The 25,379-nt window shown below is 32.2% G+C and overlaps 5 protein-coding genes across 10 annotated transcripts; all 5 read left to right on the top strand.

Annotated features, from left to right (window-relative positions):
- The first annotated feature begins 2,905 nt into the window (after positions 1–2,905).
- LOC106759297 (aquaporin PIP2-7) lies at positions 2,906–4,452 on the top strand. The gene is made up of 4 exons (XM_014642402.2): positions 2,906–3,295; positions 3,380–3,675; positions 3,782–3,922; positions 4,016–4,452. The coding sequence occupies exons 1-4, from the start codon at positions 2,983–2,985 to the stop codon at positions 4,127–4,129; spliced, it is 864 nt and encodes a 287-aa protein (XP_014497888.1). The 5' UTR covers positions 2,906–2,982; the 3' UTR covers positions 4,130–4,452.
- Positions 4,453–9,306: 4,854 nt separating this feature from the next.
- Positions 9,307–10,125, top strand: LOC106759005. Its single transcript, XM_014642018.2, has one exon. It carries the CDS (start codon positions 9,495–9,497, stop codon positions 9,912–9,914), a length of 420 nt encoding a protein of 139 aa, XP_014497504.1. The 5' UTR covers positions 9,307–9,494; the 3' UTR covers positions 9,915–10,125.
- Positions 10,126–12,133: 2,008 nt separating this feature from the next.
- LOC106758989 (probable serine/threonine-protein kinase PBL28) lies at positions 12,134–17,090 on the top strand. 6 transcript variants are annotated; one of them, XM_022779701.1, is made up of 11 exons: positions 13,784–13,906; positions 14,141–14,335; positions 14,448–14,535; positions 14,751–14,873; positions 15,167–15,397; positions 15,492–15,715; positions 15,813–15,939; positions 16,028–16,099; positions 16,184–16,361; positions 16,453–16,585; positions 16,685–17,090. In XM_022779701.1, the coding sequence occupies exons 3-11, from the start codon at positions 14,532–14,534 to the stop codon at positions 16,922–16,924; spliced, it is 1,332 nt and encodes a 443-aa protein (XP_022635422.1). In that variant the 5' UTR covers positions 13,784–13,906; positions 14,141–14,335; positions 14,448–14,531; the 3' UTR covers positions 16,925–17,090. The 6 variants fall into 6 exon arrangements, with proteins under 6 accessions (XP_022635419.1, XP_022635422.1, XP_022635421.1 ...); XM_022779700.1 differs by having other exon boundaries at positions 14,400–14,535; XM_022779698.1 differs by lacking the exons at positions 13,784–13,906; positions 14,448–14,535 and adding an exon at positions 12,134–12,569.
- A 714-nt stretch (positions 17,091–17,804) lies between these two features.
- Positions 17,805–22,409, top strand: LOC106759617 (protein disulfide isomerase-like 1-4). The gene is made up of 12 exons (XM_014642885.2): positions 17,805–18,475; positions 18,594–18,723; positions 19,330–19,495; positions 19,590–19,708; positions 19,802–19,882; positions 20,570–20,656; positions 20,899–20,973; positions 21,102–21,170; positions 21,255–21,335; positions 21,417–21,551; positions 21,748–21,804; positions 21,925–22,409. The coding sequence occupies exons 1-12, from the start codon at positions 17,964–17,966 to the stop codon at positions 22,105–22,107; spliced, it is 1,695 nt and encodes a 564-aa protein (XP_014498371.1). The 5' UTR covers positions 17,805–17,963; the 3' UTR covers positions 22,108–22,409.
- A 1,292-nt stretch (positions 22,410–23,701) lies between these two features.
- LOC106759088 (alpha carbonic anhydrase 8-like) lies at positions 23,702–24,578 on the top strand. Its single transcript, XM_014642099.2, has one exon. It carries the CDS (start codon positions 24,013–24,015, stop codon positions 24,421–24,423), a length of 411 nt encoding a protein of 136 aa, XP_014497585.1. The 5' UTR covers positions 23,702–24,012; the 3' UTR covers positions 24,424–24,578.
- The last annotated feature ends 801 nt before the right edge of the window (positions 24,579–25,379 follow it).

Here is a 25,379-nt window from a genome sequence, read left to right as displayed (position 1 = left end):
ACCAAGTGACCAGTACAATAATCTTTTTATTTTTTATAATGTGTATCAAATAAATATAAATATGAATAATAATACAATTTCGTTAACTTATCTTTATGTCTCGGCAAGTTATGCTTGAATCATGGATTTTTGTGTGCTGCTTCTGACTCAGAATGACACGTTTTTTTTTTTTTTTTTAAGAACAAAACGTACCTTCATCTTGTCACCATCCATTAATTCCTGTCTTTTTAATTATAGGACAATTTTTCATCTCAATTTCATTTAAATTGTTATGATTGAAATTTTTAAACTTAAATTACATATTCTGCAGAAAATTATAGACAGCAAAGTATTCTTTTAATTCTGTGAAAAATGTTTTTGGAATTCAAAAGAAGATTAAATAGCCTTTTTAAAAAAAATAGACTTTTTTTAGTATATAGAAAGTACTAGAAAATGAAGGAAGAAAATCAACAATGGAATGGTATGGTAAATGAGCCAGAATATTCACTATAGTCAATGAAAAAACTTGTGATTGTAATCATTTCTGAGTTTTCCAGTGGCCCCTATCAACAGGAGAAAGAGAAATTGTTCTCCTCTAGTTCGTGTTTATTTACATGTGTTCACAAATATTCACTCAATAGTTTTCAGGATATTTATAATGATATTAATTCAAATAAAATAATTTATCAATTCTTTATTTCATTTATTTTTTCTTAATTTTTTTTTGTTAAAAATCACATCAAACCTAATTTATAATATCAGTTTATAAGGTAGTTAGAACTTAGATGTATTGATAGAGGTAAATAAATTCTAACTTGACTTTAATATTAGTTAAAAAATAAATTTTAAACTTAATTCAATTTTACAAAATTTACTTATAAAATAAAATAGATCATCATTTATATATTATAAATTAATTTATTTTTTAATTGTTTTAAAATTTAAAAACACACAAGAAGATGATAAAACGTATTCATGAAAAAGATTTTTTTTTTCAGAATTGAAACAGATAAAAAAGAACATAATACATTTCTTCTTGAATGAAAAATAACATACATATATATAAGAAGCTATATATCTTGTTTTCGAAAGTAGTTTTTACTTTATAAACTAATTAAAAGTATAAGTTATCTTTTAAAGGTAAGAAAAAATAAGATGGCACTAGTGTATTGACCATTGAAGAATTTTATAAATTTAATTAATTTATAAAATGTTTGATACTGCTGTTAACAAAATCAAAAATTGAAAGAATAAGTTGTTATGTAATCTATTAGTTTAGAGATAATTTTAAAAAATACTTTAGATAATATTAATACATTGGTAACTTACAAAAAAAGAAAACGACTAGAATATATTTCCCATTTTTAAACATATCTTGCGTTTATCCACTACATATATTATTTTGTTTTCTTTTACCTGTAACTGGTTTTTGAGATTCCTAATAATTTTCTATCAAAGTTTTAGTACCAACATGTGTATAACTTTTCCATTGTTCTTATAAAATAATATCCAAAACGGAATCTGCAATACAATAAAATGCATATTTGTGTACAAAAGGTTAAATGTTTTAAAGCATAAGGAGTTGATCGAGAACTCTTTCCAGCTCTCCAAAATCTCTTTTCTAAAATATTTACAACAAATGTCAATAAACTGAATGAGACAGCAATGAAATCACAGGAAACCTGGAATATTCTTTGTTTATGGTTTAAACTTCTTTTTGTTAGATTATGAAAGAAGATGTATAGTATTTGACAAAAAAAACCCTAATATTCAGTTTAAAACAGTGATGGTGATTTATATTGGAAGTCATATATCGATTAGAGATAAAATTAATTTATAATATATAAGTGAGATGCAAATTTCACCTTACAAACCGGTTTTGTGCTATTGTTAGAATCTATCACAGTGATATTTGTTGGGCATACCTGTTATTGGACTGTTATCAAACCATCTATTAATATCTAGTCTCACCTCGACGTGAGGGAGGTGCGTTGGAAGTTCTATATTAACTAGAAATAAGATCAATTTATAATATATATATATATAAGTGGAGTGCAGACCTCACCTTACAAACCGGTTTTATAGGATTGAGTTAGGATTACAATTAATTTCTAACGATTTAAACATAATTAATCATAATTAATTGATTTGATTGCAAATACAGTGACCCCATAATAAGTATGTGAGGAGGATAAGGTGAATCATCCTTTTGTTCAAAACCCATTTGATTTTAGGTGCCTCCAGATAAGTTCATCTGGCAAACCTTCGTCACTCAACAGAAGTGACAGCTCCTTTTCTCCTTATTTTAATCACATCAACAATCACATAATCTTCACAATACTATTTCATACCTTTCCTTCTTCACCTCTTGCAATTTTTTATGCTAATATTTCATAGCCACGAACTTCAACTTCGAGTGCTGGAAAGTTCTACAAGAGTGTCAGCTTGTGGCTCTATTAAATTCTTCATGTAATGAAGTTCTGTAGGTTTTACGTAAGCAAAATGCTTAATGAGAGAGAAAAATATAATACATAAATTACGTGGTCAAATTTTATCCGTTTGTGTATTTAAATCACACATATATATTTGATAACTATATATTTTCATTCTGTCGGTTTTAATAAAACTATTTTATTAATGTTTGAACATTTTTTGTATAGTAAAATTGATTGGTTATTTTTGCATTTACATAGAGAAATGTAGCCGTTGGATTAAAGAAGGTTTTGGAGATTAAAGTTGAAAAAAGAAGATAGAGAAAGTGGAAGAAAGAGAAGAGTGGGACCATGCAAGCGAAACTAAGGTAATAGGGCGGCAAAAAAATACGCTAATCATGTAATCGTTGCCACATAGTCACATAGGTACAAAACATTTCAATTAATTATTCATTTTACTCATTACACCCCTCTTCCTTAAATACCTACCGTCTTTCTTCTCCAAACCCTCACTCCAAAACTACACTACCCTCTTCTCCTCTGCAACTCTTTTCCTACATTCCTTCTTCCAATGGCCAAAGACGTTGAGCAGGTCACGGAGCAACCCGAATACTCCGCCAAGGACTACCACGACCCGCCTCCGGCGCCGTTGTTCGACCCCGATGAGCTCACCAAGTGGTCCTTGTACAGAGCCGCCATAGCCGAATTCATAGCCACCCTCCTCTTCCTTTACATCACCGTCTTGACCATTATCGGCTACAAGAGACAGACCGACCCCAATATCTCCGGTACCAGCGAGTGCGACGGGGTAGGCATTTTGGGCATCGCTTGGGCCTTCGGTGGCATGATCTTCGTCCTCGTTTACTGCACCGCCGGCATCTCCGGTACAAAAGCTGAACTTTAGTCGATCACCTCGCACTCAATTTTTTACTGCTTCAATTAGTTAACTTTTTTATATTCTGTATCAGGGGGCCACATCAACCCTGCAGTGACGTTTGGGTTGTTCCTGGGGCGCAAGGTGTCGTTGGTGAGGGCGTTGCTGTACATAGTGGCACAGGTCGCCGGCGCAATCAGCGGTGCTGGGTTGGCGAAGGGGTTCCAAAAATCTTACTACAACAGGTACGGTGGAGGGGCTAACTCTGTGAGCGATGGCTACAACAAAGGCACTGCCGTGGGTGCCGAAATCATCGGTACCTTTGTTCTTGTCTACACCGTTTTCTCCGCCACCGATCCTAAGAGAAACGCTAGGGACTCTCATGTTCCTGTAAGTACACCATCTCTTACCTTACCTCGTTCATCATTAAATTTAAATCTAGTGTTTCTTTTTCTTTTTCTTATTCACTCACTTTTAAATTATAAACAAATCAAAGGTACTGGCACCCCTTCCCATTGGGTTTGCCGTCTTCATGGTTCACTTGGCTACAATCCCTATCACTGGAACCGGCATTAACCCTGCAAGGAGTTTCGGACCAGCTGTGATCTTCAACAATGACAAAGTCTGGGACGACCAAGTATGTTAATAATTAACCTTAAATTTGATGTTTTTTTTTTTCCAATTAAAAAAAAAAAAAGAATTGTTAACGGTTGTGCTTATCGATTTTCAGTGGATTTACTGGGTTGGACCGTTTGCTGGAGCTGCGGCGGCTGCATTCTACCACCAATACATTCTGAGAGCTGCAGCTATAAAGGCCCTTGGATCCTTCAGGAGCAACGCATAAGCTTATTTAATGATTTGTGCTGTGTCACCCAAAACAATAACAGTGTTTGAATTGAAGTCTGTCTACAGGTCCCTCTCTTGGAGTTCCTTTTGGCTTTTTCCCATACCCGTGGGCTTTGGGAAAACCAGATACCGTGGGCTCTTGAATTTGTAGATAAGAATGCTTTTATTATCATGTCAAGGGTGTATTTTTATCCCTTTTTCTTTTCTTCCAAGTATGTATTCACTTCTATTCCATGATATCATGTGATGCATCATTATCCAATTTTTTCTTTTTCTGCTGTAATGTTCTCATCAAATTCACCACTCTCGTTGCCTCTGTTCCGCATGCGTTATCAAAATAACTACAGTTTGAAGCACTTCACTTTCGTAATCAAGTTTCCCACCACTAATTATTGCTCTTTCTTTCACGCACCAAACCATGAAATGAAACACTTGAATTTATGAATTAACTGTTTCTCTTGTGACACTAAAGTTAAAACAGCACAACCAAAAACAAGTTTTATCATTCTATGCTGCATTTCCTTTAATTTTTCTAAATATCAGAATTTTAATTGCAAAATAATAAATTGGTAAACTTTCATCAACTAGTTTGGGTGTTAACTTTCATGATAATCTATTGAAATCGAGAACGAATAAGAACAAAAGTGAGTGGGCCTCCCAATAGCTTAAATTTGTTGTGCTTTCACAATCATGAAAATAAGTACCCACAAGTTTCTTGAAACTTCTTATTATTTCACCAGTTTTCGTGAACAAACACAACACACACTCTCTCTGTACTATATATTTCTAAAATTTATAAGAAATGTTCTTTATCAATTATAAAAAATTTATGAATACGATTTTTTTAATTACAAATAATTATGTATTTTTTTTAAAAAAATTAAGAAATTTAAAACACTGTTTTCATTAATAAAAAGGTTAAATAAGGAATTTCACTAACTAGAGGTTGGAATGCTTATCCCAATGCTTAAACATAACTAAATTATAATTGCAGTATCGCACACGATATGAAGCGGTTAATTAAATTCGTAGTTGTTATGTATATAATAATAATAATACGGTAGTAGGTTGAAAGAAAATTTATAGAAAAGAAATAAATAATAAGTAATAAACACGTTAGGTTGATCATTGGGATTCCTTTGTTTTTGTGTTTCCTGTTCGTAAAATAATAAATTGATGAGGTAAGGTACTTATCTTTTGCCATATTTTATGTGTCTGGTACTCTGTGCCTAATTTATATGTATAGTATATGATTGGGCATAATTCAATCACCAAGAGAGAAATAGTAAATTAACATTTATTATGACTTTTAAATTAAAGATAATTTAAAATATTTTATTTTGTGTAAATGAATATGGATAATTGAACAGTGATTGGTATGGTACAGAAAGAGACAGAGATAGGAAAGGAGAAGTGATTGTGACAATAATAGTAGCTGTAATTAATTTATTGGGATTTTAGTATTTATGAAATTTGTCGTGTTTTATTCGTGAATCTCACGTTTTCAACTTTCTTTTTGTTATTCTCTCCTCTTTCGATGGTAACGGGTAGAGTTTGTATAGGATACCGTCTCCCTGTCACTACTTTAAATAAAAGGAACAGATGAATTTATGTGCTACAGTGGCTATTAAATTGTTATACTTGATTTTACCTATTATATAACATTTATTTTTTCAATCATTAAATTCTTTAATATTATCATTTTGATGATGTATGTTAAATTTCTGGATATATAGTCTGGTGTTTAAAATAACATGTCACTTTCCTAAAATAACGTATTTTTTTTAAGTTCGTTGATATTTCTAGACTGAATAGTTATATATTGAAGATATTATTTATTTTAACATGTGAAAATTTATAATAATTTTAGATAAGTATAATATGTTTATCCTTTCAATTTATTGTTATTATTTTCTATAAAACTACTATTAAATAAAATCATACTCCTCTTTTAATGTTTTGACGTATATCGTAAGAAACAATAGTTATTATTAATTTAAAAATATTAAAGAAATACAATATTTCTGCATGGCCAATAACTTAAACGAGTTTACATAATATTCGAACTTATCATTACAAACTCTTATCAACTTGATAATAGTGTATTATCTTTATAATTCCATCCCTTCTATTGACTCATTATCTGGTTAATTTAGGTTTAATTTCAATTATATCAACTTATATATTCAAATGTAAAGTCACATAACATATAGCTAGGCGATGACTTTTATTATTATATTAATTTAAATGTATGTCATAAGCCAAAATCGATAGTTATAACTTGTAGAAAACCTTTTTTCAAAATAAAAATTTAAAAAACAAAATATTTAAAGAAAGTCATCGTTAGTCTTATGAAAGACTATATTTATTTTATGATTCGTCTTCATGTCACGTTCATTTTATATACGAAAAAATAGCTAACTTCAAACCATTAACTTCTGAATTAAACAGTACAGTCATATAGTGGTGATTTTTTTATCACATCAATACAGATATATATATTACAAGTCATAAATTATAATAAGACTTGGAATACATGCTTTCTAAAATGAAATTTAAAGTGACGGATGTCAATTATAATTTTTCAATTTTATTATTTAAAAATAAGTGCAAAATATAAAGTCATTGACCATATCAAGTATTTTATTTATTTAATCATTGTCTTCGTGTCTAGTTTTATGAATTTTTAAAATAAAATTACAAAAAAATATAAAATATAATATAAAATAAATTTAATCTAATAATATATAAATTAAATTTAATTTTAACTAAATTTAATTTAATAAAATATAAATTAAATTTTAATTTTAAATTTTAAAAATAATTATGGATAATATACTATCCACACCCAATTTATTTATAAACATGTATTAGAATATTTATTATATGTTATTCACGAATAATAAATATCAAACACATATTTTATTTATAAATATCTGCATATAATAATATTTTTGTCATTCCAAATTTTAGATAAAAGGAACTTAAGATAATAATTACGAAATTCTTATAAAACTTTAAAGAAATTGAAATACTTAACATTTGAACTACTTATAATTACATTTCTCATTTTTTAAATCTTGTGTATGGATAAAATGTTTAATTTTTTTTATTTAATCTCCTAGTTAATAAAATAATTAAATTGTTATCCAATTAATTGTTAAGAAATCATGAAATAATTAAATATCCTTGTTTTCTTAAACTTTTTTAAGACTCTGTATTTAAACGTTCATGTCTTCAGATTTATTTTTAAGACTTTCTGTTTAACACTTTACTCTCTAGTTATCTAAGTTCTTTTCTAATTTACTCACAGTTATACACTCAATCCATACTTCATCTTAAATTTTTATATAATTTTATATTAATAATAAACTTTAGGATTAAATATGTTTTTAGTCTCTATTTTTGGGACGATTTTGATTTTAGTTTCTCTTTCAAACTAAGGTACAATTTAGTCTTTCAATTTTAGAAAACTCTAATTTTAGAAACAGTAAATAAAGTTAAAAAAATTTGATAAAAATGATTAAAACCAGAGTTTTCTAAGGTTGAAAGAACTAAATTTTACTTTAATTTGAAAGAGGGACTAAAACCAAAATTGCTCCAAAGTACAGGAAGAAAAACATATTTAAGTCTAAACTTTATGATCCAATTCAATCGTAGTCACGTTAATTTGATTTCATACAACTTAATTAACACAATCCTTACATGTTTTTAAGTAGTACGGTAAAAAGTTTATTGCAACAATGTAGCAAATGGGCTGAGAGTTCATGAACTTTTGGCCCATTACAAGTTTATGTTGCTTTTTATTTCGGGGCTTCTTCCAACACCCCTAAATTTTTCATAATGGTCGAAATACATTTTGACTGACTAAGTTAAATTATATGATAATGTTTTGTCTCTTGCGTTGCCTAGCCTCCTTCCAAGTCCCTTAGCCTCCGTTCAAGCCCTACGTGAAAATTTATGGAAGTAATTAAATTATGAGAATTTTGAATTTCATCAGTTTTGTTCATGATAATTTCAACATTGTTTTATGAAAAAGAAATTCAAAAGATTTCTTACAGAAAAGAGGGGTTTTAACGGATAGGGAACCGATTCTTAATCAACATAATAGAATTTATCTTATTAACTTGCTCATACAAGATCTTTTGTGATTAAAATTGATTATCAGCTAAGTTTGAAAATGTCGGAGACATGGGAGAGATCCTTTTTATTTTTCAATTTTTGCTGGTGCTTTTGGTTACACTAAGTTCAATAATATTACACTTTGAAACTAACTATAAAATTTTAATATTTCTATAAAAGGAAAAGGAAAGAATGAGAAAGTGAGTTTAGTTTTGGGAAACAGAAGACAGTCTGTTTTTAGTTAACAATGCATCATAGTGGGACCTCCCACGGAGAACAATACATTTGATTAAACATTCACCTCTTGCATGCGCTTTTGCGTTGTGCCTTCGCAATAATGTCCCAAAGAGGGCCTTTGCTGCACCTCTAAGCTAAACCAACCCCATGCTTCAATTACCACTCCTCTTTTCCCAAACATTTTCAAGCGATCAACACATATTTGATAAAAAGATTAAATGAAAAATCGACTAGAAATAAAGTCAATTCAGATGCAAATATCATCTTGTAAGTTTAATTGCTTCTTTTGTCTTCAGTTTGGTTGAAGTGGGTCAAATTCGTCCTCTTTTTAGAAAAATGTCAATTTCGTCCTCATATAGAAAAAATTTGTGTCAATCAAGTCATCTTCGTTAAAAACAAACTAATGGTGTCAAAAACTTAAAATGAGTATTGAATAATAACCACTTAATGGGTCCGATCCCTGATTTTGCAATGGATAAAGTGAATAATAACCACTGAGAACGAATTTGACACACTTCAACCAAACTGAAGACAAAAGAAGCAATTAAACCCATCTTATAAGTCGATTTTGTGAATTAGAATGGACTTCTAACAATTACCAACTCAAACTCAATGAATTAAAGAAACGCTAACATGTTGAGTGGCAGCGGAGATGACAGAGTAGTTAGAGTTGTTACATCTGTTCCACCGTTTGAACTGGAATGTACTCTTTTAAAACCAGTTAGTTACTATATAGCACCAAAGAATCAAACAGAACAAGTCCATTGATCAATAGTTGGGAAGGTTTATGCATGGCATTAGTATAATTAAATTTTAATGGGCAGTTTGGGAATTGCAGAGAGTTTGAAGGGTCATAATTATGTTTCCCAACACAAAAATTGAGGTCCAAGGAACAACCATTTTATGTCAGAACCATAGCATTATAAAACCCAGTTGAAGACACCTAGAAAATTTCACTCTTTTTCCAAGTGATTTGCAGAAAGTGAAGGAGACAGAACAAAAACATGAATCCCGTTGTTCTGTGTCTCCTCTCCCTCGTTTCTCTAACCCTTGTCTCGATTGTTGTAGCCCAAGAAAGAGCCCCTCATGGGCTTGTGTACGAGAATCCCGAAGCCTTTTCACCATCTGCATATAACTTCTTTCATCCCAATGAAAAGAAGCCCGAGAGCAGAGACCCTTGTGCAACATCAAAATGTTCACCAATGCCCTTAGTAGCACAGGTGGAAGCCACTGAAATTCATGAAAGCAGAGCCAAAACACCCGAAGGTGGTAGCAGAAAATTAGGAGCTGGTGGCATAGCTGGCATTGTCTTTGGTGTTGCTTTCGTTGTGGTTTTGGCTATGGGGGTCTACCATGTCAGGTTCACTCGCCCAACCAACATGAGTAGACCCAAACACAGTGGTGTTGTTCAACAACATGCTTGATATGCTTTGTCTCTATCATAATCACTGCCAAATCTCACCCTAGATTTAGAACAGAGCATGTAATGTAATGCCCTTAATATCTTACTTCTACACCATTGCTTATTTGCTTTTGCCTTCTTCCATTTGTTTTTGGTTAGCCACTGTATCTACTGTTATGGATTCTGATATAATGATCTCTTTCTAATTTCGATCTCGTCAAACAATCAAATGTTTTTACAAGCAAGCTTCTTAAATTTTCAACTCAAAATGTTTTGAGTTTTTTAGTATGCAAGAAAGAAATTTGGGAAGAACCCAGTTTGGAAATTAAATTTTAATTTAAGGGTATTTTAGTCTTTTCAATATTAACATTGGTTGCAAGAAGCAAAAGCTAATAGAGTTTTTCGGGGTCGCCCAAAAGAAGAATTTTGGGTTGATTAAGTTTGAATTTTCTCCATGAAAATTTTATCTCGTCTGAACTCTATTAAAATTATTTATTTGTTTATTTAAGTTGATTAGTTGTAGTAATAAAAAGTTTAATTGAGTACTTAATCTTACCTTTTCAAATTTGAAATTTAAAAGAAATAAATATATAAATAGTAATTCTGCAATTAAACGTTAGTATTAATTCCATAAAAGTTGAGATGTTATTGTATGATAATTTTGACATTAACTCAACAGCTTTTAATATCATTTTTTTTATATTAATCAAATAAATTATTCATATAGTTTATTTTTTGTAAATCATATTTTTCATGTTTTAGTAAGAATATAATTAACAACTTAATATATAAATAATTAAAAATGTATATGTAAATTATTTTTTTTAATAATAGAGTGACAACTTACTCATATCTTTATCCAAACTCACTAAAAATGAGAATGTGTACTAAAATTTTGAACCCGCTTCTTATAAACCCGACCCAACTCAATAAAAACGATAAAAATATATGACCTTAATAACAATCAGAAGGTGGTGCAAATAGTAGACTACAAGTTAATAACTCTACTATCCGGGTTAAGTCCAATAACATTATAATTTTTTTTTTTATATATTCGACATCTTAAATTTTTTTATATATTTATATAAAACTTTTATTCCAAAAATATTGGTGGAAGATTCATCACTACACATAATAATAAAATATTAATTATACTCTAATAAATCACTGTGACATAATAAATTAAGATGATTACTGGTTAGAAAAAGAATCAGACGATTATTTTATCAAAAACATATAATTGAATTTTAGTAACGTGTTTCTTAATTTTGTGTATTGAACTTCAATGACACTTAAAATGGACCATAGGAAGCATTTATAATTAAAGTAATAAATATAATTTTCTAAAGTTACATTACATTCACTTAATATTTTTATGTTTCACACAATAAAAATGACTTGAAAATTTTGACTGGTACAATGTTTCACATGTAAAAGATTTAGCTGGTAGAATTGTATTTATTTTTAATATTTTTAATTAATGAGTTCAGAAAAAAAAAGAATAAAAAAGTAAGATGTATAATTTTTTAAGCAAAAAATAATTTATTCTCCTTAAGTTTTTCTTACAAGCTCGCACTTAATTTCTTCATAATTAAATTATATAGATTAATTTTTATTTAAAAAAAAAAGTCTAATAGTCATAAATCAGTCATTGAACTGGTGAAAGTATTGATTAAATGGTCAGTGATTTAACAGTTGACAAATTAAAATCAAACTGATATTAATAAAAAATATTATAAGAATTACATAATATATAATACTAAAAGTATAATATAAAGAAAAACATAAATTTATAGCATTTAATATTTAAAGTAATATTAAAATTCAACTAAAATATACTATTTGACCTAAATTAAATTTCATTAACATTCATTAATACTTATTATTAGAAAATAATAAAAAATTTAAGTTGATTTTTATTTTGAAAAAAAAAAATAAAAGAATGTATTATTTAAACTTTTTTTTTAACGAATTCTTCCTGGTACGGATTTTATGATTTCTTTAATTTATTGGTGAGACTGACAATACAATAGAATTGTATGATTGAATGACAGGTGCATACGAATTTGAGTTAGTTGTGATTAGCGTAAAACAGTAATTAGAGTAAATGATTTTAGCGTATGAAAAAAAAGTGTTATATGAAGGGATATTGGATGGAAGTTGGTAAAAGTGATAAATTTAGAAAAGAGAATAGAATAATGTTTTTGACCATGAAAGGCAAAAGCATTTTTGAGCATGTGACTTCCCTGCTAATGGCCAATCTACCATTACAGAGCCTTCTTCTCATGTGATCTTTCTATTCTGCATCTCAACATTTTCAGTCACGGTCCCCACAAACACCTTCAGTCACCATCATGTAACAGACCACTCCGTTCAATCCAAAAGTCCCATGGTCCTTTCGTTTTAGGATCAAGGATGTTCCTTTCCCTCTTCTGTCACCATCCTTTCTTCTCAACCATCATTTTAATACAACAACACCATGCACACCTATTCCCATGTTATTGGACACACCACCACCTTCTTCATTCTCACCTTAACAAACAAGACTCACACCAAAACCAAAACCAGGTTAATCAAAGTGGAAACTTTGCATTTCCTGTTTTTCTTAACTGTTTAAGCTACAACAACCTAAGATTTACTAGCTTCAGGGCACTTCCCAAGGGCACGTGAAAAAAAGGTAGAAATTCAAAGTTCTTATTCTCAACTGGTCATGATTCAGGATGGATATAATGAGTTGTGTGAAAGAACCATAAATGAATAAGATTGTCTGCACCATTTCTAGTGGCTGCTATCTGGGAAGTGGGAACCCTTTTCCTAATTTTCTCCAGTGCTAATAATGCGTAAGCAAAGCAGTCAATGTGGTCTTCTGTTGGATCTATAGATATTAGGAATAAGAATTTTGCTTTGTGACACAAAATAAATAAAAGGGTATAGACAAAATTAAAAGAAAAACAGAAAACAGCTATCAGGATTAGGACCTCTGCAACACTAGAAGAGCCTGTACTGCATTGATGAACAGATTCTCTCCCTGTTTGTTTCTCTCCTCTTACTGTTTCTGTTATGCAATGAGTCCTGTAAATGGTGACCCTTTCTTTGTCTTGGGATTATATCTCTCAAATCAGTTCTATATCCAACCTGAATTATCATCACAATTTGAAACTTTCTAGTTGTACTGTACTTTCTTTAGCCTCAACTCTTTCTAGAGATCTAAAATTCGACGAGCTTTTCCTGACAAAGATCATGTTTTTGGCTTTTGTAGTTTACCTTCCTAAGAATCACCACTTTATGCTTTTACCATGGTCCACACTCACCACATTGTTCTCCTTTCATTGCACTTTGCAGTATGAACAATGCTGTTCTGCTGTTAAAAAACAAAGTAAGATCCTGATTTTGCTTTTGTAAAACTGTTTACACTTTGCTGAATCAGTGAATATAATTTCAATTCCTTGCAGGTAATTGAGGATGTGCCTCGAAAATAATTCTGAAAACCAGTTTGGTATAGAGGTAAATGATGTTTGGTTAGCTGAAAATACTGTCTTGTTTCACCAGCTCCTGAAAAACTCTTGGCTCTTAGTCCAGGTTTTGAGATTCCTTGGGAATATTTTGGGATTTGGAGCTCCATTTCCCTGCTATGGAAATTTATGGGCGTAACAATGTTCAATAGAAAGCAGCAATTCCACCTGTCCATTTGAATGAAGACAACCTGTTTAAAGCGTTTTCCAGCTTTTCTTGTGGCCTTTCTTAGCTGTATAGTATAGTTATAGTCAACCAAGACCACTGCTTGGATTTTTGGGAAGCTAATGCTATAGACTAGAGTCTTACACTAACCTTCCCTTTTCAATCACTTTTACAATTATTTCTACTACTTCCAGATCTCCTTGGTAAATATGTAACTTACTCTAGAAGCATGCAAAGTGTGAATTCAATTCTTTTCCCCTCAATTTTGACCGCTATATAAATCAGTTTGCTGTGTCTATAATCTATTCCCATTATGGCAGTTCATTACACTTCTTGGTATGTTCACTTTTCACTCGTGAACTTTGTCCCTCGTGCTATTTCTGGTTAACTGATCCACTTCCTTTGTCACTTTGGATCTTGGTTTACATTGTGGTATCTCCATTATTTCATGCTAGTTTTTCAGTGGAATTTGACTGATACTTATGAATATGAGCATACTTTACTATGTTTCTTCATGAGATTATGGGGTGAGATTTTCTTCTTAATATTTAATGACTTGAAACTGTGTAGGGGTGGGCTACGAAGGTCTCAGAGGCGAGTTTGATGTCTTTGCTTCTCAAATCAAGAAGCAGAAACTGAGAATTCATAAGGACTTCCTTGGCTGATGCATGTTTACAATGCGATTGCTATGGGGGTTAAGGCTGCCTCTACTCATAATACTGATTCATCTTTTATTTCCCAACAGACCAACCTACAAATTCCACGGTACGGTTTTCTAGTTTTTTTGTTTTTATATAACATTCTTGAAAAAGTTTTCTGTATCAAAAAGTTTCAGGGGACTTCATGTTGAAAAGGAGTAAATTTTCCATGAATGTAGTTCTTGATTCACTGAATTCCAACTGCTGCTGGCTTGGTATTTCTATTTGCACGTTATGAATGTACCTACCTGCTACATATTGACATGGGTAGAGTGTTTTTTTTTTCTTATTATTATATTATTGCAAGGGACAACATCAAAATTAGAAGTTATGCTCTTGTACATTCGATCAATGTTTCCTTTTTCACATGGAAGTACACATTGGCCATCGTGTCACATACCGCTAGTTTAAGAGGACAGAATTTGGGAGAGGCAATGATTGAATTTGTTGCAGTTACTGAATTATACACTTGATGATTGCAGCTGAGGCTTTGATCACTTTCAAGGGTTCGCTTGGAGGTCCACAGCAATTAGGATGCAGCATTGTGAAATATCCATGTCAAATGCAATGGCCTTGTCTTGACTGCTATAAACTAAAAGATCCAGGTGCTTTTTTCTCAAATTCTCTGTAAGCTCCTTCTCTCCGTCTCTCTGAATTTTTGAGAGTAGCCATTGATTGATAAAACTGAGTCAAACATTGAGATTCACTACAGAATTTAATTGATGAGGATATAGGAGTGATTTTTTATCCGTACTTGTTTTTCAATTTTGGTAACATAAGGTTTTGGGATATTAAACCTCTACATATAAAATATTTCACTTTTCACTTCAAATGTTTTCCTTGAAAACCTCAGCTCAATCATAAAAGTTGTAAGAAAAACTCTCCACTTGAGAAACAGGTGGAGTAACAACAAAGATAGATGGGAATAATGACATTCCAACACTTACACCTCTTCCAGAAACTCAAGATAGAAAACCAGGTGGAAGAAGGAGTTCTGCCATAATTGGTAGCGTTATTGCTGCCATAGTTGTCGTTGTAATCCTGGTGACTGTCTATATCTGCTTAATGCGTGTTAAAAAATCTCTGAGGCAAACATCTGAGGTTGCTTCTTCTATGCCATCTCCCACCGGTTAGTTCACTTCATCTCTTCAATGAATTGATAAAATTAACTAATCAGTCTTGTGATTCATTTTGTTAGAATAACATGACATTATCTTTTACAGTTGAGATGGGAAGAGTCAACACACAGCATGTCACTGCTTTCTCTCCACAAAACACAAGGCAGTTAACAATTTTGGAACTGGAACAAGCAACACAAAATTTCAGTCGTAATAATATCATTGTTGAAGGTGGATTTGGTGTTGTATACAAGGGCTTGCTTCAAGATGGTTCTATTGTGGCTATAAAAAGGCGTCTATTTGCTCTGACAAAAGATTTCGTCCTAAATGTAATTAAAAGTCTCCTTTTTTGTTCTGATATATTGCCACATAAGAAGGTTTAGAAGGCCTTTACCAAGTATTTTGATTTCTTTCAACGGATAGCAGGTGAAACAGATAGCTCATATTCACCACATCCACCTGGTCAAGCTCATAGGCTATTATGAAGATAGCCATCAACAATTACTTGTATATGAATATCTCCCTAACGGCAATGTAGGGAGTCACCTATATGGTAATCTTCCCCTCCATGTTTACGTGAGATTTATTGCATCTTGAGTTGTGTATTTTATGCTTCATGCATGTGTTTATGCAATGTGCAGATAGTGAAGGTTTACCTGTTGGAAGGTTAAACTTGTGGCGAAGGTTGTCTATTGCTTTAGGCGCATCCAAAGGTAAACCAATTTTGGCTATGGTTTTTATTATCTTGTTTCTTTTGGAATTCAAAACTCACTCAGTTCAATCTTACTTTGTATCAGGAGTGGAACATCTTCACAGTTTGGTTCCTCCTTTGGTTCACACAAACTTTAGAACTAGCAATGTTCTGTTAGATGAAAATTTTACTGCCAAGGTTTCTGACTATGGATTCTGCAAACTGCAAACACAAGTTGATCAGGCAGGCTCGTCTTCAAATGTAGACTGTTTTCTTGACCCAGAGTACGCTAAAATTTCAAATGTAGAATCTGAACAATTTTAACTTTCCTTGTTGATTGAAACTAAACGAGTTTTTAATTTCCCATGAACAAAGGTTGAGCTTTCCACAAAACTTTTCGGAGAAGAGTGATGTATACAGTTTCGGGGTGTTCTTACTAGAGTTGATATGTGGCTGTGATGCACATAACAAAAACATGTTACACCCAGATGAAAATATAGCATTTCAGGTATATATCTATGCATGCTCAATGCTTCCAAACTTGATGGATCTTGTTCTTGGACTTTCCAACTCAAGCTTACTAATCCCAACTTTAACTAATTTGAAGGTGAAAAATAGTGTTGACTTGGACAGAGTTGTTGACATGACACTGGGATACAAAGAAAAACATGGTGCTAGACGAATTTTGATGTTGGCATTGCAGTGTGTGGATGCTACTTGTAGAAGACCATCAATGGCGCAAATTGTGCTAGAGCTGGAGCGGATTCAAAGAGAAATTGCTCCCATGTATTCTCAATTCAACGATGAGATTGGTGCCGTGACTCTTGGGAGTGAACTTTTTCAATGATAAGCCTTGCCATTTTTGTTGTTGTTGCAGAACTTTTATTGTTATGCTTATTGACTTATTGTAGGTACGTTGGTCCTGAAACGATATTATTCATTTGTAATTTGTAATTATTACAAAGTAAATAAAATGTTGAAAACAAGTAGGAACTAGATTGGATATTATAAATTTTCGCAAAAGATGTTGGTTTTCAAATTTATAATATTTGATCATTGATATTAATATTTTGTCATGATTATATCATCTTCTACTTTGTTGTCACTATGAAAACATAATTTATTCTCTTACATTAGCTTAGCTGTGTACTGTAACATTTGAAGCTGACATCTCAACTTCTAGATTTTTTAAAATCAACTACCCATTTTCGAAGATAAAGGAAGGTTAAACAAGAAAATTTTGTTATAACTAAATAAAAGAGTCATATAGTAAATAATTTCACTTTTTATTTCATTTATTTTTATTAAATTAAAAAAGTGGCAGTCAATGTATTTTTTTAAATACAATTTTGGTCCTTCAATTTCATTTCAATTGTAATTTTATAAAGTATACCATTACTTTATTTTGATTTATTTATCTATCACGTTTGAAAATGAGATTTTTTAGTTCATTTTCATCTCACTTTCTTCATAAACAAACAACTTGTATATTTCTCTTCTTGTTTTTTCTTTTACATTTTCTTTTATTTTCCTTTGTTACACAGTCACGAGAAATCAAAAACTACAACAATAGGCAAAAGAAGGTATAAAAATTGTACGGAAGTTTCGAATCTAGTGCAATAATGGCATCAATAAATTATCAATTACTACTAATAAATATAGTAATTAAAAATTGGATATTTAATATAGTAGTTTCAACAATTTGCAGCAAAAATTGAGTGAGCGTTTATTTTTGGGTAGAAAGAATTGATTTGAGTTGAGTTGAAAGTCAACGAAGTCACACAGCACATAGTCATAGAGTCCCACTGCTGTTAACAGCCAGATCGCTCTTTTCTTTCTCTGCAATCCCAATCTCAGTTTCTGCAATTCTTCCCTTCATTCTCACAATGCGAATCCTTCTCCTTCTCACTCTTGCCACGCTCCTCCTCTTCTCCTCCTTCTCTTCCACCCTCTGCGCCGCCCCTCCCGCGGCCGACGACGACAATGAAGACCTCAGTTTCCTCGAAGAGGAGACCTCCCCACCGGACCACCAACACAACCACTTCGATGACGCCAATTACGACTTCGGCGACTTCGAGGACGACTCCGAGGCCTACAAGCAGCCTCAGGTTGACGAGAAAGATGTCGTCGTTTTGAAGGACAAGAATTTCAGCGACGTCATCAAGAACAACCGCTTCGTCATGGTCGAATTCTACGCGCCGTGGTGCGGTCACTGTCAGGCACTCGCGCCGGAGTACGCCGCCGCCGCCTCCGAGCTCAAGGGCGAAGATGTCATTTTGGCGAAGGTCGATGCCACGGAGGAGAATGAATTGGGGCAGCAATACGATGTGCAGGGTTTCCCCACTATCTACTTCTTCGCTGATGGCATTCACAAGCCTTATAATGGCCAAAGGACCAAGTAAGACTCCCTCCCTCCCCCTCTCTCTCTCTCTCTCTCTCTCTCTCTCATTGCAACTCTTGATTTGATTGGATCTGACTCACTTTTTGTTTTTTGTTTGAACTTGATTGGAATGCAGGGATGCTATAGTAACGTGGATTAAGAAGAAAACTGGACCTGGTGTATACAACTTGACTACATTGGAGGATGCTCAACGTATTTTGGCCAACGAAACTAAAGTTGTTTTGGGCTTCCTCAACTCTTTAGTTGTAAGTATTCAGATTTCTTCGCGCATTGTTTGATTCTGGTTGATAAATATACAATCACGTTGACTTACTAAATACTCAATTTTGGTTCTACTTTAGGAGTTAGTTCTGGTCCAGAATTGATTTTGACTTTAAGTAACTTTACATTTACATGCATCTCATTGGATCCATTGCATCGTTTGGTTCTGGTTGATAAATATACAATCACGTTGACTTACTAAATGCTCAATTTTGGTTCTACTTTCGGAGTTAGTTCTGATCCAGAATTGATTTTGACTTAAAAGAAACTTTACATTTACATGCATCTCATTGGATCCATAAATTCATACTTGCTATCGACTTGTTTTAAGAATAAAACATTCAAATATAAATGACATCACTTCAGAATCGATTTGATCTATAATTAATTTTGTAAACACTCACCAAACACACATGCAGCTGACGCTTTTGGAATATTAAGGTCTTCTGCAATTGTTGATTTGATTCTCTGGATTAAATCGAATCCTAGAGCTATATAGTTGGAATGTATGAAATTGTTGATTGTTTTTTATTTCACAAATGAATCTGTTGGTTGTTATGTTTCATTATCCTGTGATGCATAATGTGCAGGGTTCTGAGAGTGAGGAGCTTGCTGCCGCTTCAAGACTTGAGGATGATGTCAATTTTTATCAGACTGTGAATTCTGACGTGGCAAAGCTTTTCCATATTGACACCGATGCTAAGCGCCCTGCTTTGATCCTCGTCAAGAAGGAGGAAGAAAAACTTAGCCACTTTGGTTTGTTTAATTCCTCATCCTTAGTCTTTGTTTCCAGTTGCTATGTTTTTTCTTTCCTTGTTAACAATGATGTATTTTCACTATGTGTAAGCAGATGGCAAATTTGAGAAGTCTGCAATAGCGGACTTTGTCTTTTCGAACAAGCTTCCTTTGGTAACAATTTTTACAAGAGAAAGTGCCCCAGCAGTTTTTGAAAATTCAATCAAGAAACAGGTAGGTATTCATATACATGTATGTTATTATATTGTAATCTCTTAAGAAAAATATTCTCATAACGTTGCTTTGTGTTTGAAACCACATTTTTAGGTGCTGCTGTTTGCGACTTCAAATGATTCAGAGAAGTTCATCCCAGTATTTCAAGAAGCAGCAAAATCTTTCAAGGGAAAGGTATATTTTTAACACGCTACTAATTATTACTGTTATGTCATTCTTTCTCTGGACAAATTTGCATTTCTTTTATTTCAGAATCAGAAGAGTGCAAAATTGAAATGGAATTCATTGTTTTTCATTCGAATTCTGGGGCAGGGCACTCCTTAGTGGGTCATGAAAATAGATTGGAAGGAAGGATTTCTCAGATATAGTTACGATGACATGGGATTTAGTTTCTTGGTGGATGTACTTTTCTTTTGCTAAACTTAAACAGTGGATAACTAGGTACGAAGTAGGTTTAAAATCTTACAGGCATGGTAGTTGCTCGAGTTCTGAAAGTTAGTTCTGATTTGATTAGCTTTAGATCAAGATGAGTACAAAAGGAAGTGCTGTGCAGAATTGTTTCTAAGCTAAACACCTTTTAACCTTCACATCCTTGTATCTGCAAATATCCAGCTCGTTTTAAAATCATCAGAGTGTTGAACGTTGTCCCTAATGATATAGGAAATTCGTTTTTTCATTCTGGTCTTGCTACATTTCACTGATAGCCCCCTCTCCATCATTTTATATCTAGGGAAGAATAAAATTTACTTTCTACATTTTACTGATAAAAGTTTTACATATTGTTCTTTTAGCTCTTGCCCCTAACGCGTACTTAGATTTTTTTTGGAAATGATTTAACTTTGTTGCTATTATCTATTGCAGTTGATCTTTGTATCCGTTGATCTGGATAATGAAGATGTTGGAAAGCCTGTTTCAGAATACTTTGGTATCAGTGGAGATGGTCCAAAAGTAATAATTTCTTCTTCCCTGTCTTAATTTTATTTAAATGATAAGCTATGAAAATCATGAAATTAACATATTACATTCTATAAATCATTGGGAAGTATATTTAATGCTCCAAAATTAATTATTTCTTCTTCACTGTTTTAATTTTATTTAAATGATGTGCCATGAAAATCATGACATCAACAAGTACATCCTTTAAATATTTTGGAAGTGTATTTAATTAACCAGTGGAATTTTCAATGCAGGTACTTGGATACACTGGGAATGATGATGGAAGAAAATTTGTGCTTGACGGAGAGGTGACTGCTGACAGAATTAAGGTACTTTTTGCATAGGTTTCTGTTCATTTGCTGACATGCCAGGAAGTGTGCGTGGATGCTTTTATCAATACTTCATTAGGTTTGATAGCAATAATTTTGACTAAATTTCTAATCTCCATTTTTCACAGGCATTTGGGGAAGATTTTCTCGATGACAAGCTGAAACCATTTTACAAGTCAGATCCAATCCCTGAAAGTGTATGTTATTTTATATTCCAACCATCAATTACGTCCTATTAATTTAGCTTTTCATTTCTGATGTGCTTCCTAACTTTATAACAGAATGATGGTGATGTGAAAATAGTAGTTGGGGATAATTTTGATGAAATTGTCTTGGATGAGTCAAAGGATGTTCTCCTTGAGGTGAAACTTTAACCCTAAACTTTTTCAGTTTTATTTGCATCTGCACCTTTATCTTGTTAATTTAATGCTTGCCGAACTCAGATTTATGCTCCCTGGTGTGGCCATTGCCAAGCACTGGAGCCAATATATGACAAGCTTGCGAAACATCTTCGTAGTATCGAGTCTCTTGTGATAGCCAAGATGGATGGAACAACAAATGAGCACCCCAGGGCTAAGGTTAGCCCAGATATTATTTGCAAGCATTTGTTACATGCTATTGTTAATTATCAATATAAACGTTGTTAAGTGCTAACTCTTGCTAGGTTTTATGTTTACTATCCGAATCTACTATTCCTTTAATGGATCCATCTTTACAGAGTAATGAAAGATATGAGAATTTAATTGTGACTATTAATCTGTTTTCACTTGGCAGCCCGACGGATTCCCCACCCTTCTTTTCTTCCCAGCAGGAAACAAGAGTTTTGAACCTGTGAGTGAATATTAAGCAAGAGCATATATTTTATCAATTTAGCTATTCTAAATATGCTTATGCATATGATTTTATCATTGGGTGATTAAAGCATATGTAATTGGTACATTGCATGTGCAGATTACTGTTGATACAGATCGTACTGTGGTGGCCTTCTACAAGTTCCTCAAAAAACATGCATCAATTCCATTCAAGCTCCAGAAACCAACCTCACCTACTCAATCCGAGAGCTCTGGCGCCAAGGAGAGCTCTGATGACAAAGAGAGACAGAGTAGCAATAGTGACGTGAAGGATGAATTATGAAGAGTTAAGTAACATTTTTTTTTCTTTATAAAACTATAATCCAGATTAATGATAACATATGACTGAGGGTGAAATATATCAGTTACTTCTTCTCACCCCGGCCAATAAAAAATGTGGGGACGGAGGGGGGTTAGATTCAGAAAGTGGCACAATTGCAAGGCAACATATGTATTACTATTAACTTCAAATTTGACAACTGTGGGCCTCTTTATAATTTTTGGGTTGAGACTTCAATAAATTCCCTGCCAAACTTTACTTTTTTTTTCCCGTACTCTTAATAATGAAAAAGTTGCATGTATCTACTTGATTGGCTATGGTTTTTCTTCTCTGTATCATCAATATAATGTGGTTGAAGGAGAAATGATACATGCACGCAAGGGAACCTCTGAACTCACTAACGTTGCACAAGTCTATGTAGTGCCAGAAGTGAGGAGTATGTAAGCTCATGGGTGTAGTGCAGAGGCTGTATATAGGCTAATAAACAATATCGATGACTGATAATTGAAAAATAAGTAGTTGATGGGCCTTTGGAAAATTTCCCCTTAAATATTTCTATATGCATTATTTTTATATACAAGATAGGATAGGTTCATTTGTCAAATGTCAAATTCATGTAAGTACTTTACAAAAAGTAATTTTTGTACCTAATTTGTTTTTCCGTTCGAGTACTTTTGGCCGATATTTCAGTTTTTTTGGTGGACATATTAACAAAATTTTAAAATCATCAGTTAAATATAATGGGGGGACATTTATCCCACTTCTGGGTGGTTCCTGACCGATTTGGGAGAGGAAAGTGAAAGAGAAGGTAAATAAATGGTGCCATGACAGGCATTCAGAAGGATGAATAAGAAAAAGAAAGTGAGAAAGTGAGAAGAAAAATTAAGGGTGGCCGGATAAATGTGGATAAGTTTTCATAAACTTTCACTAATTTAAAATTATGTTACATTTTATTGGAGTTCATCAAAGCTATTATTACAATTTTTTTTAATATACATAAAAATGAATTTGTTTAATCATATTATTGTTGTTATTATCATTTATTTATTTAGTAGAGATATTTTACATGAATAGTTTGGATAACAAACCATTAAGTTAGTAAAAAAATCATTATACTTTTATTTACAATTCTTAAATAATATACAAAACCGAGTCTAGATCTAGATCAATCCTTCTTTTAATTTTGCCACTCAATGATTTTACCAACTCAAACAAGTTTATTTTGATGAAAAATACAAACGGAATTGGCGTGTTTCGAATAAACTACTTTCCATTGTTTAAATCAACTTGGCGTTTGGGAGATCCAAGAGACGAAGTTTCGCTTTCTTTTGTTTCTTATATTTAGATACCAAATATTAGTAAATATTGTGCTGTACGCTTGTTAACAAAAAAAAAAAATGAAAATAACGAGCAAACAAATTGTCAATATACTCCTAAGTATATTTTTCATTGATGAGTTCTTTAACAAGTATTTTCACATATTCTCATCAGTATTAATTACTATGTTTCAGTACATCCTAGATGTTTTATAATACTAGATAATCTATATAAAACTGTGAATCAAATGCGTCACCGTAAAATAGACATCATTGTTATTTAAATTTAAACCCATAGAACATGCGCTTCTGCGTGCGTCGAAACGCAAAGAATCCAGTTTTGCTTCGTGATAACTCTCATAAGCAAGCATCGACAATTGATTTTGCATTACCACTCTAACTCTTCTTTTCTTTTCGCAAATTGCCACGTGTCCAAATCAGTGCTACTCTGATTTTTTTTTCATCGCTTGTGACTTGCTGCAGACTCAGATCAACCGGTTTTCCATATCTTCAACTTCCAACACTCTTCACGATTCAGATCAACACTATTTCTCTTCTTTTTATTCCTTTTTTTCTTAGAAATAATTAATCAATGCCAAATGTCACGTTATTTCCTCTTTTTCTCCTCTTCCTCTCTCTTTCACTGCACCTTGCTCTCTCCGAACCACCGTCTCCCTCTCCGTCTCCGTCACCGTCCGTCCACGCTCCGAAACCTTCCCCCGCCAGCTCACCTATAGGTTCACCGTCGCCTTCGCGGACTCCCGGCTCCTCACCGGCGCCTTCGCCGGCAAGTTCACAGGGGGACAATATCCACGCCGACGAGGATGAAAGAGCAGAAAATTCTTCAAGAGGAGGATTAAGTTGGAGCAAGAAAGCAGGATTAGGGATTGGAGTAATTGTGGCGGCGAGCGTGATAGTATTGGCGGGAATGGTGTACAAGAAGCGGAAGCAGAATATACGGCGCTCTCGGTATGCATACGCCGTGAGGAGAGAATTTCTCTGAACGCATTCTTCCTCTATATGCTTGTTTTCTTCATATGTTAAACATAATTTCTAGATTCTTTTAATTTGCTTTCATCCATTACCATTGCCAAGCATTTCTATCTTCCTAAGAACATGTTCGTCATCATTTTCATTTTGCACATTTAATTGCCTCTTGCCGTTATTAGTAATAAAGATTCTGATGTATATATATATATATATATATATATATATATATATATATATATATATATATATATATATATATTTATATTTTTCAATACTAATCATGTTTCATATTTTCTTTTCTTACAATATTTAATCATAATATATGTGTATAGAAATTTGTCAAGTTTAAAAATATAGATTTTGTTTTATAATTTTTTATTAATACATGTATTTAATTTTATCTTTTTTATATGACGGTACAATATTATATCATACTAAATAATTTTACTCACTTTAATGTTTGTTTTCTTTAATATGATGTAAGGTAAAAAATGATTTATTTACATAAATTAATTTTTTTTTTTTACCAATAAAATATCTAGAATTAGAGGTAAAGGTATCCTTTTATAATAAAGGAAAAATAAAAATAAATATAGTTATGTTGTACATAAATATATTTACAGTAATAATTTTAATTATTATATTATTATATTTAATATAGTTATATATATGAATTGAAAAATAAAAGAATTGGAAAACTTTAAAACGAAAGAAATTAATGACATTGACTTGTGATATTTTTTAGTTAATCAAATTTGATATATGATAAATGATACACTAATTAATTGGCATGAAGGAAATTGAAATACATTTTTGCGTGTTAACTTTTCAAAATTTTATCACAAATATAAAAAAAATATTTTTAATGCATTAAATATTAATTTCCGCTAAATATTTTTTTAAAGTTCAACATAAGAAAAATATGTTTTTTGTTGTTAAATTTTCAATTCTTTTATCAAATTAGAAAAT

Source organism: Vigna radiata, chromosome 4 (assembly GCF_000741045.1).
Source record: "Vigna radiata var. radiata cultivar VC1973A chromosome 4, Vradiata_ver6, whole genome shotgun sequence".
Taxonomy (NCBI): Eukaryota; Viridiplantae; Streptophyta; class Magnoliopsida; order Fabales; family Fabaceae; genus Vigna; species Vigna radiata.
Note: the sequence above shows the minus strand (reverse complement) of the source record. Positions and strands in the feature narration are given on the sequence as shown.

What these genes read in the sequence shown, in the direction of transcription:
- LOC106759297 (XM_014642402.2), top strand. Translation starts at nt 2,983, where the DNA reads ATGGCCAAAGACGTTGAGCAGGTCACGGAGCAACCCGAATACTCCGCC. An exon ending in CTGCACCGCCGGCATCTCCG is followed by an intron (nt 3,296 to 3,379) that starts GTACAAAAGCTG and finishes ATTCTGTATCAG; the next exon opens with GGGGCCACATCAACCCTGCA. An exon ending in CTAGGGACTCTCATGTTCCT is followed by an intron (nt 3,676 to 3,781) that starts GTAAGTACACCA and finishes AACAAATCAAAG; the next exon opens with GTACTGGCACCCCTTCCCAT.
- LOC106759005 (XM_014642018.2), top strand. Translation starts at nt 9,495, where the DNA reads ATGAATCCCGTTGTTCTGTGTCTCCTCTCCCTCGTTTCTCTAACCCTT.
- LOC106759088 (XM_014642099.2), top strand. Translation starts at nt 24,013, where the DNA reads ATGCCAAATGTCACGTTATTTCCTCTTTTTCTCCTCTTCCTCTCTCTT.
- LOC106758989 (XM_022779698.1), top strand. Translation starts at nt 14,239, where the DNA reads ATGTTTACAATGCGATTGCTATGGGGGTTAAGGCTGCCTCTACTCATA. An exon ending in CAAAAGATTTCGTCCTAAAT is followed by an intron (nt 15,716 to 15,812) that starts GTAATTAAAAGT and finishes AACGGATAGCAG; the next exon opens with GTGAAACAGATAGCTCATAT. An exon ending in TGCTTTAGGCGCATCCAAAG is followed by an intron (nt 16,100 to 16,183) that starts GTAAACCAATTT and finishes ACTTTGTATCAG; the next exon opens with GAGTGGAACATCTTCACAGT.
- LOC106759617 (XM_014642885.2), top strand. Translation starts at nt 17,964, where the DNA reads ATGCGAATCCTTCTCCTTCTCACTCTTGCCACGCTCCTCCTCTTCTCC. An exon ending in CAGATCCAATCCCTGAAAGT is followed by an intron (nt 21,171 to 21,254) that starts GTATGTTATTTT and finishes ACTTTATAACAG; the next exon opens with AATGATGGTGATGTGAAAAT. An exon ending in ATGAGCACCCCAGGGCTAAG is followed by an intron (nt 21,552 to 21,747) that starts GTTAGCCCAGAT and finishes TTCACTTGGCAG; the next exon opens with CCCGACGGATTCCCCACCCT.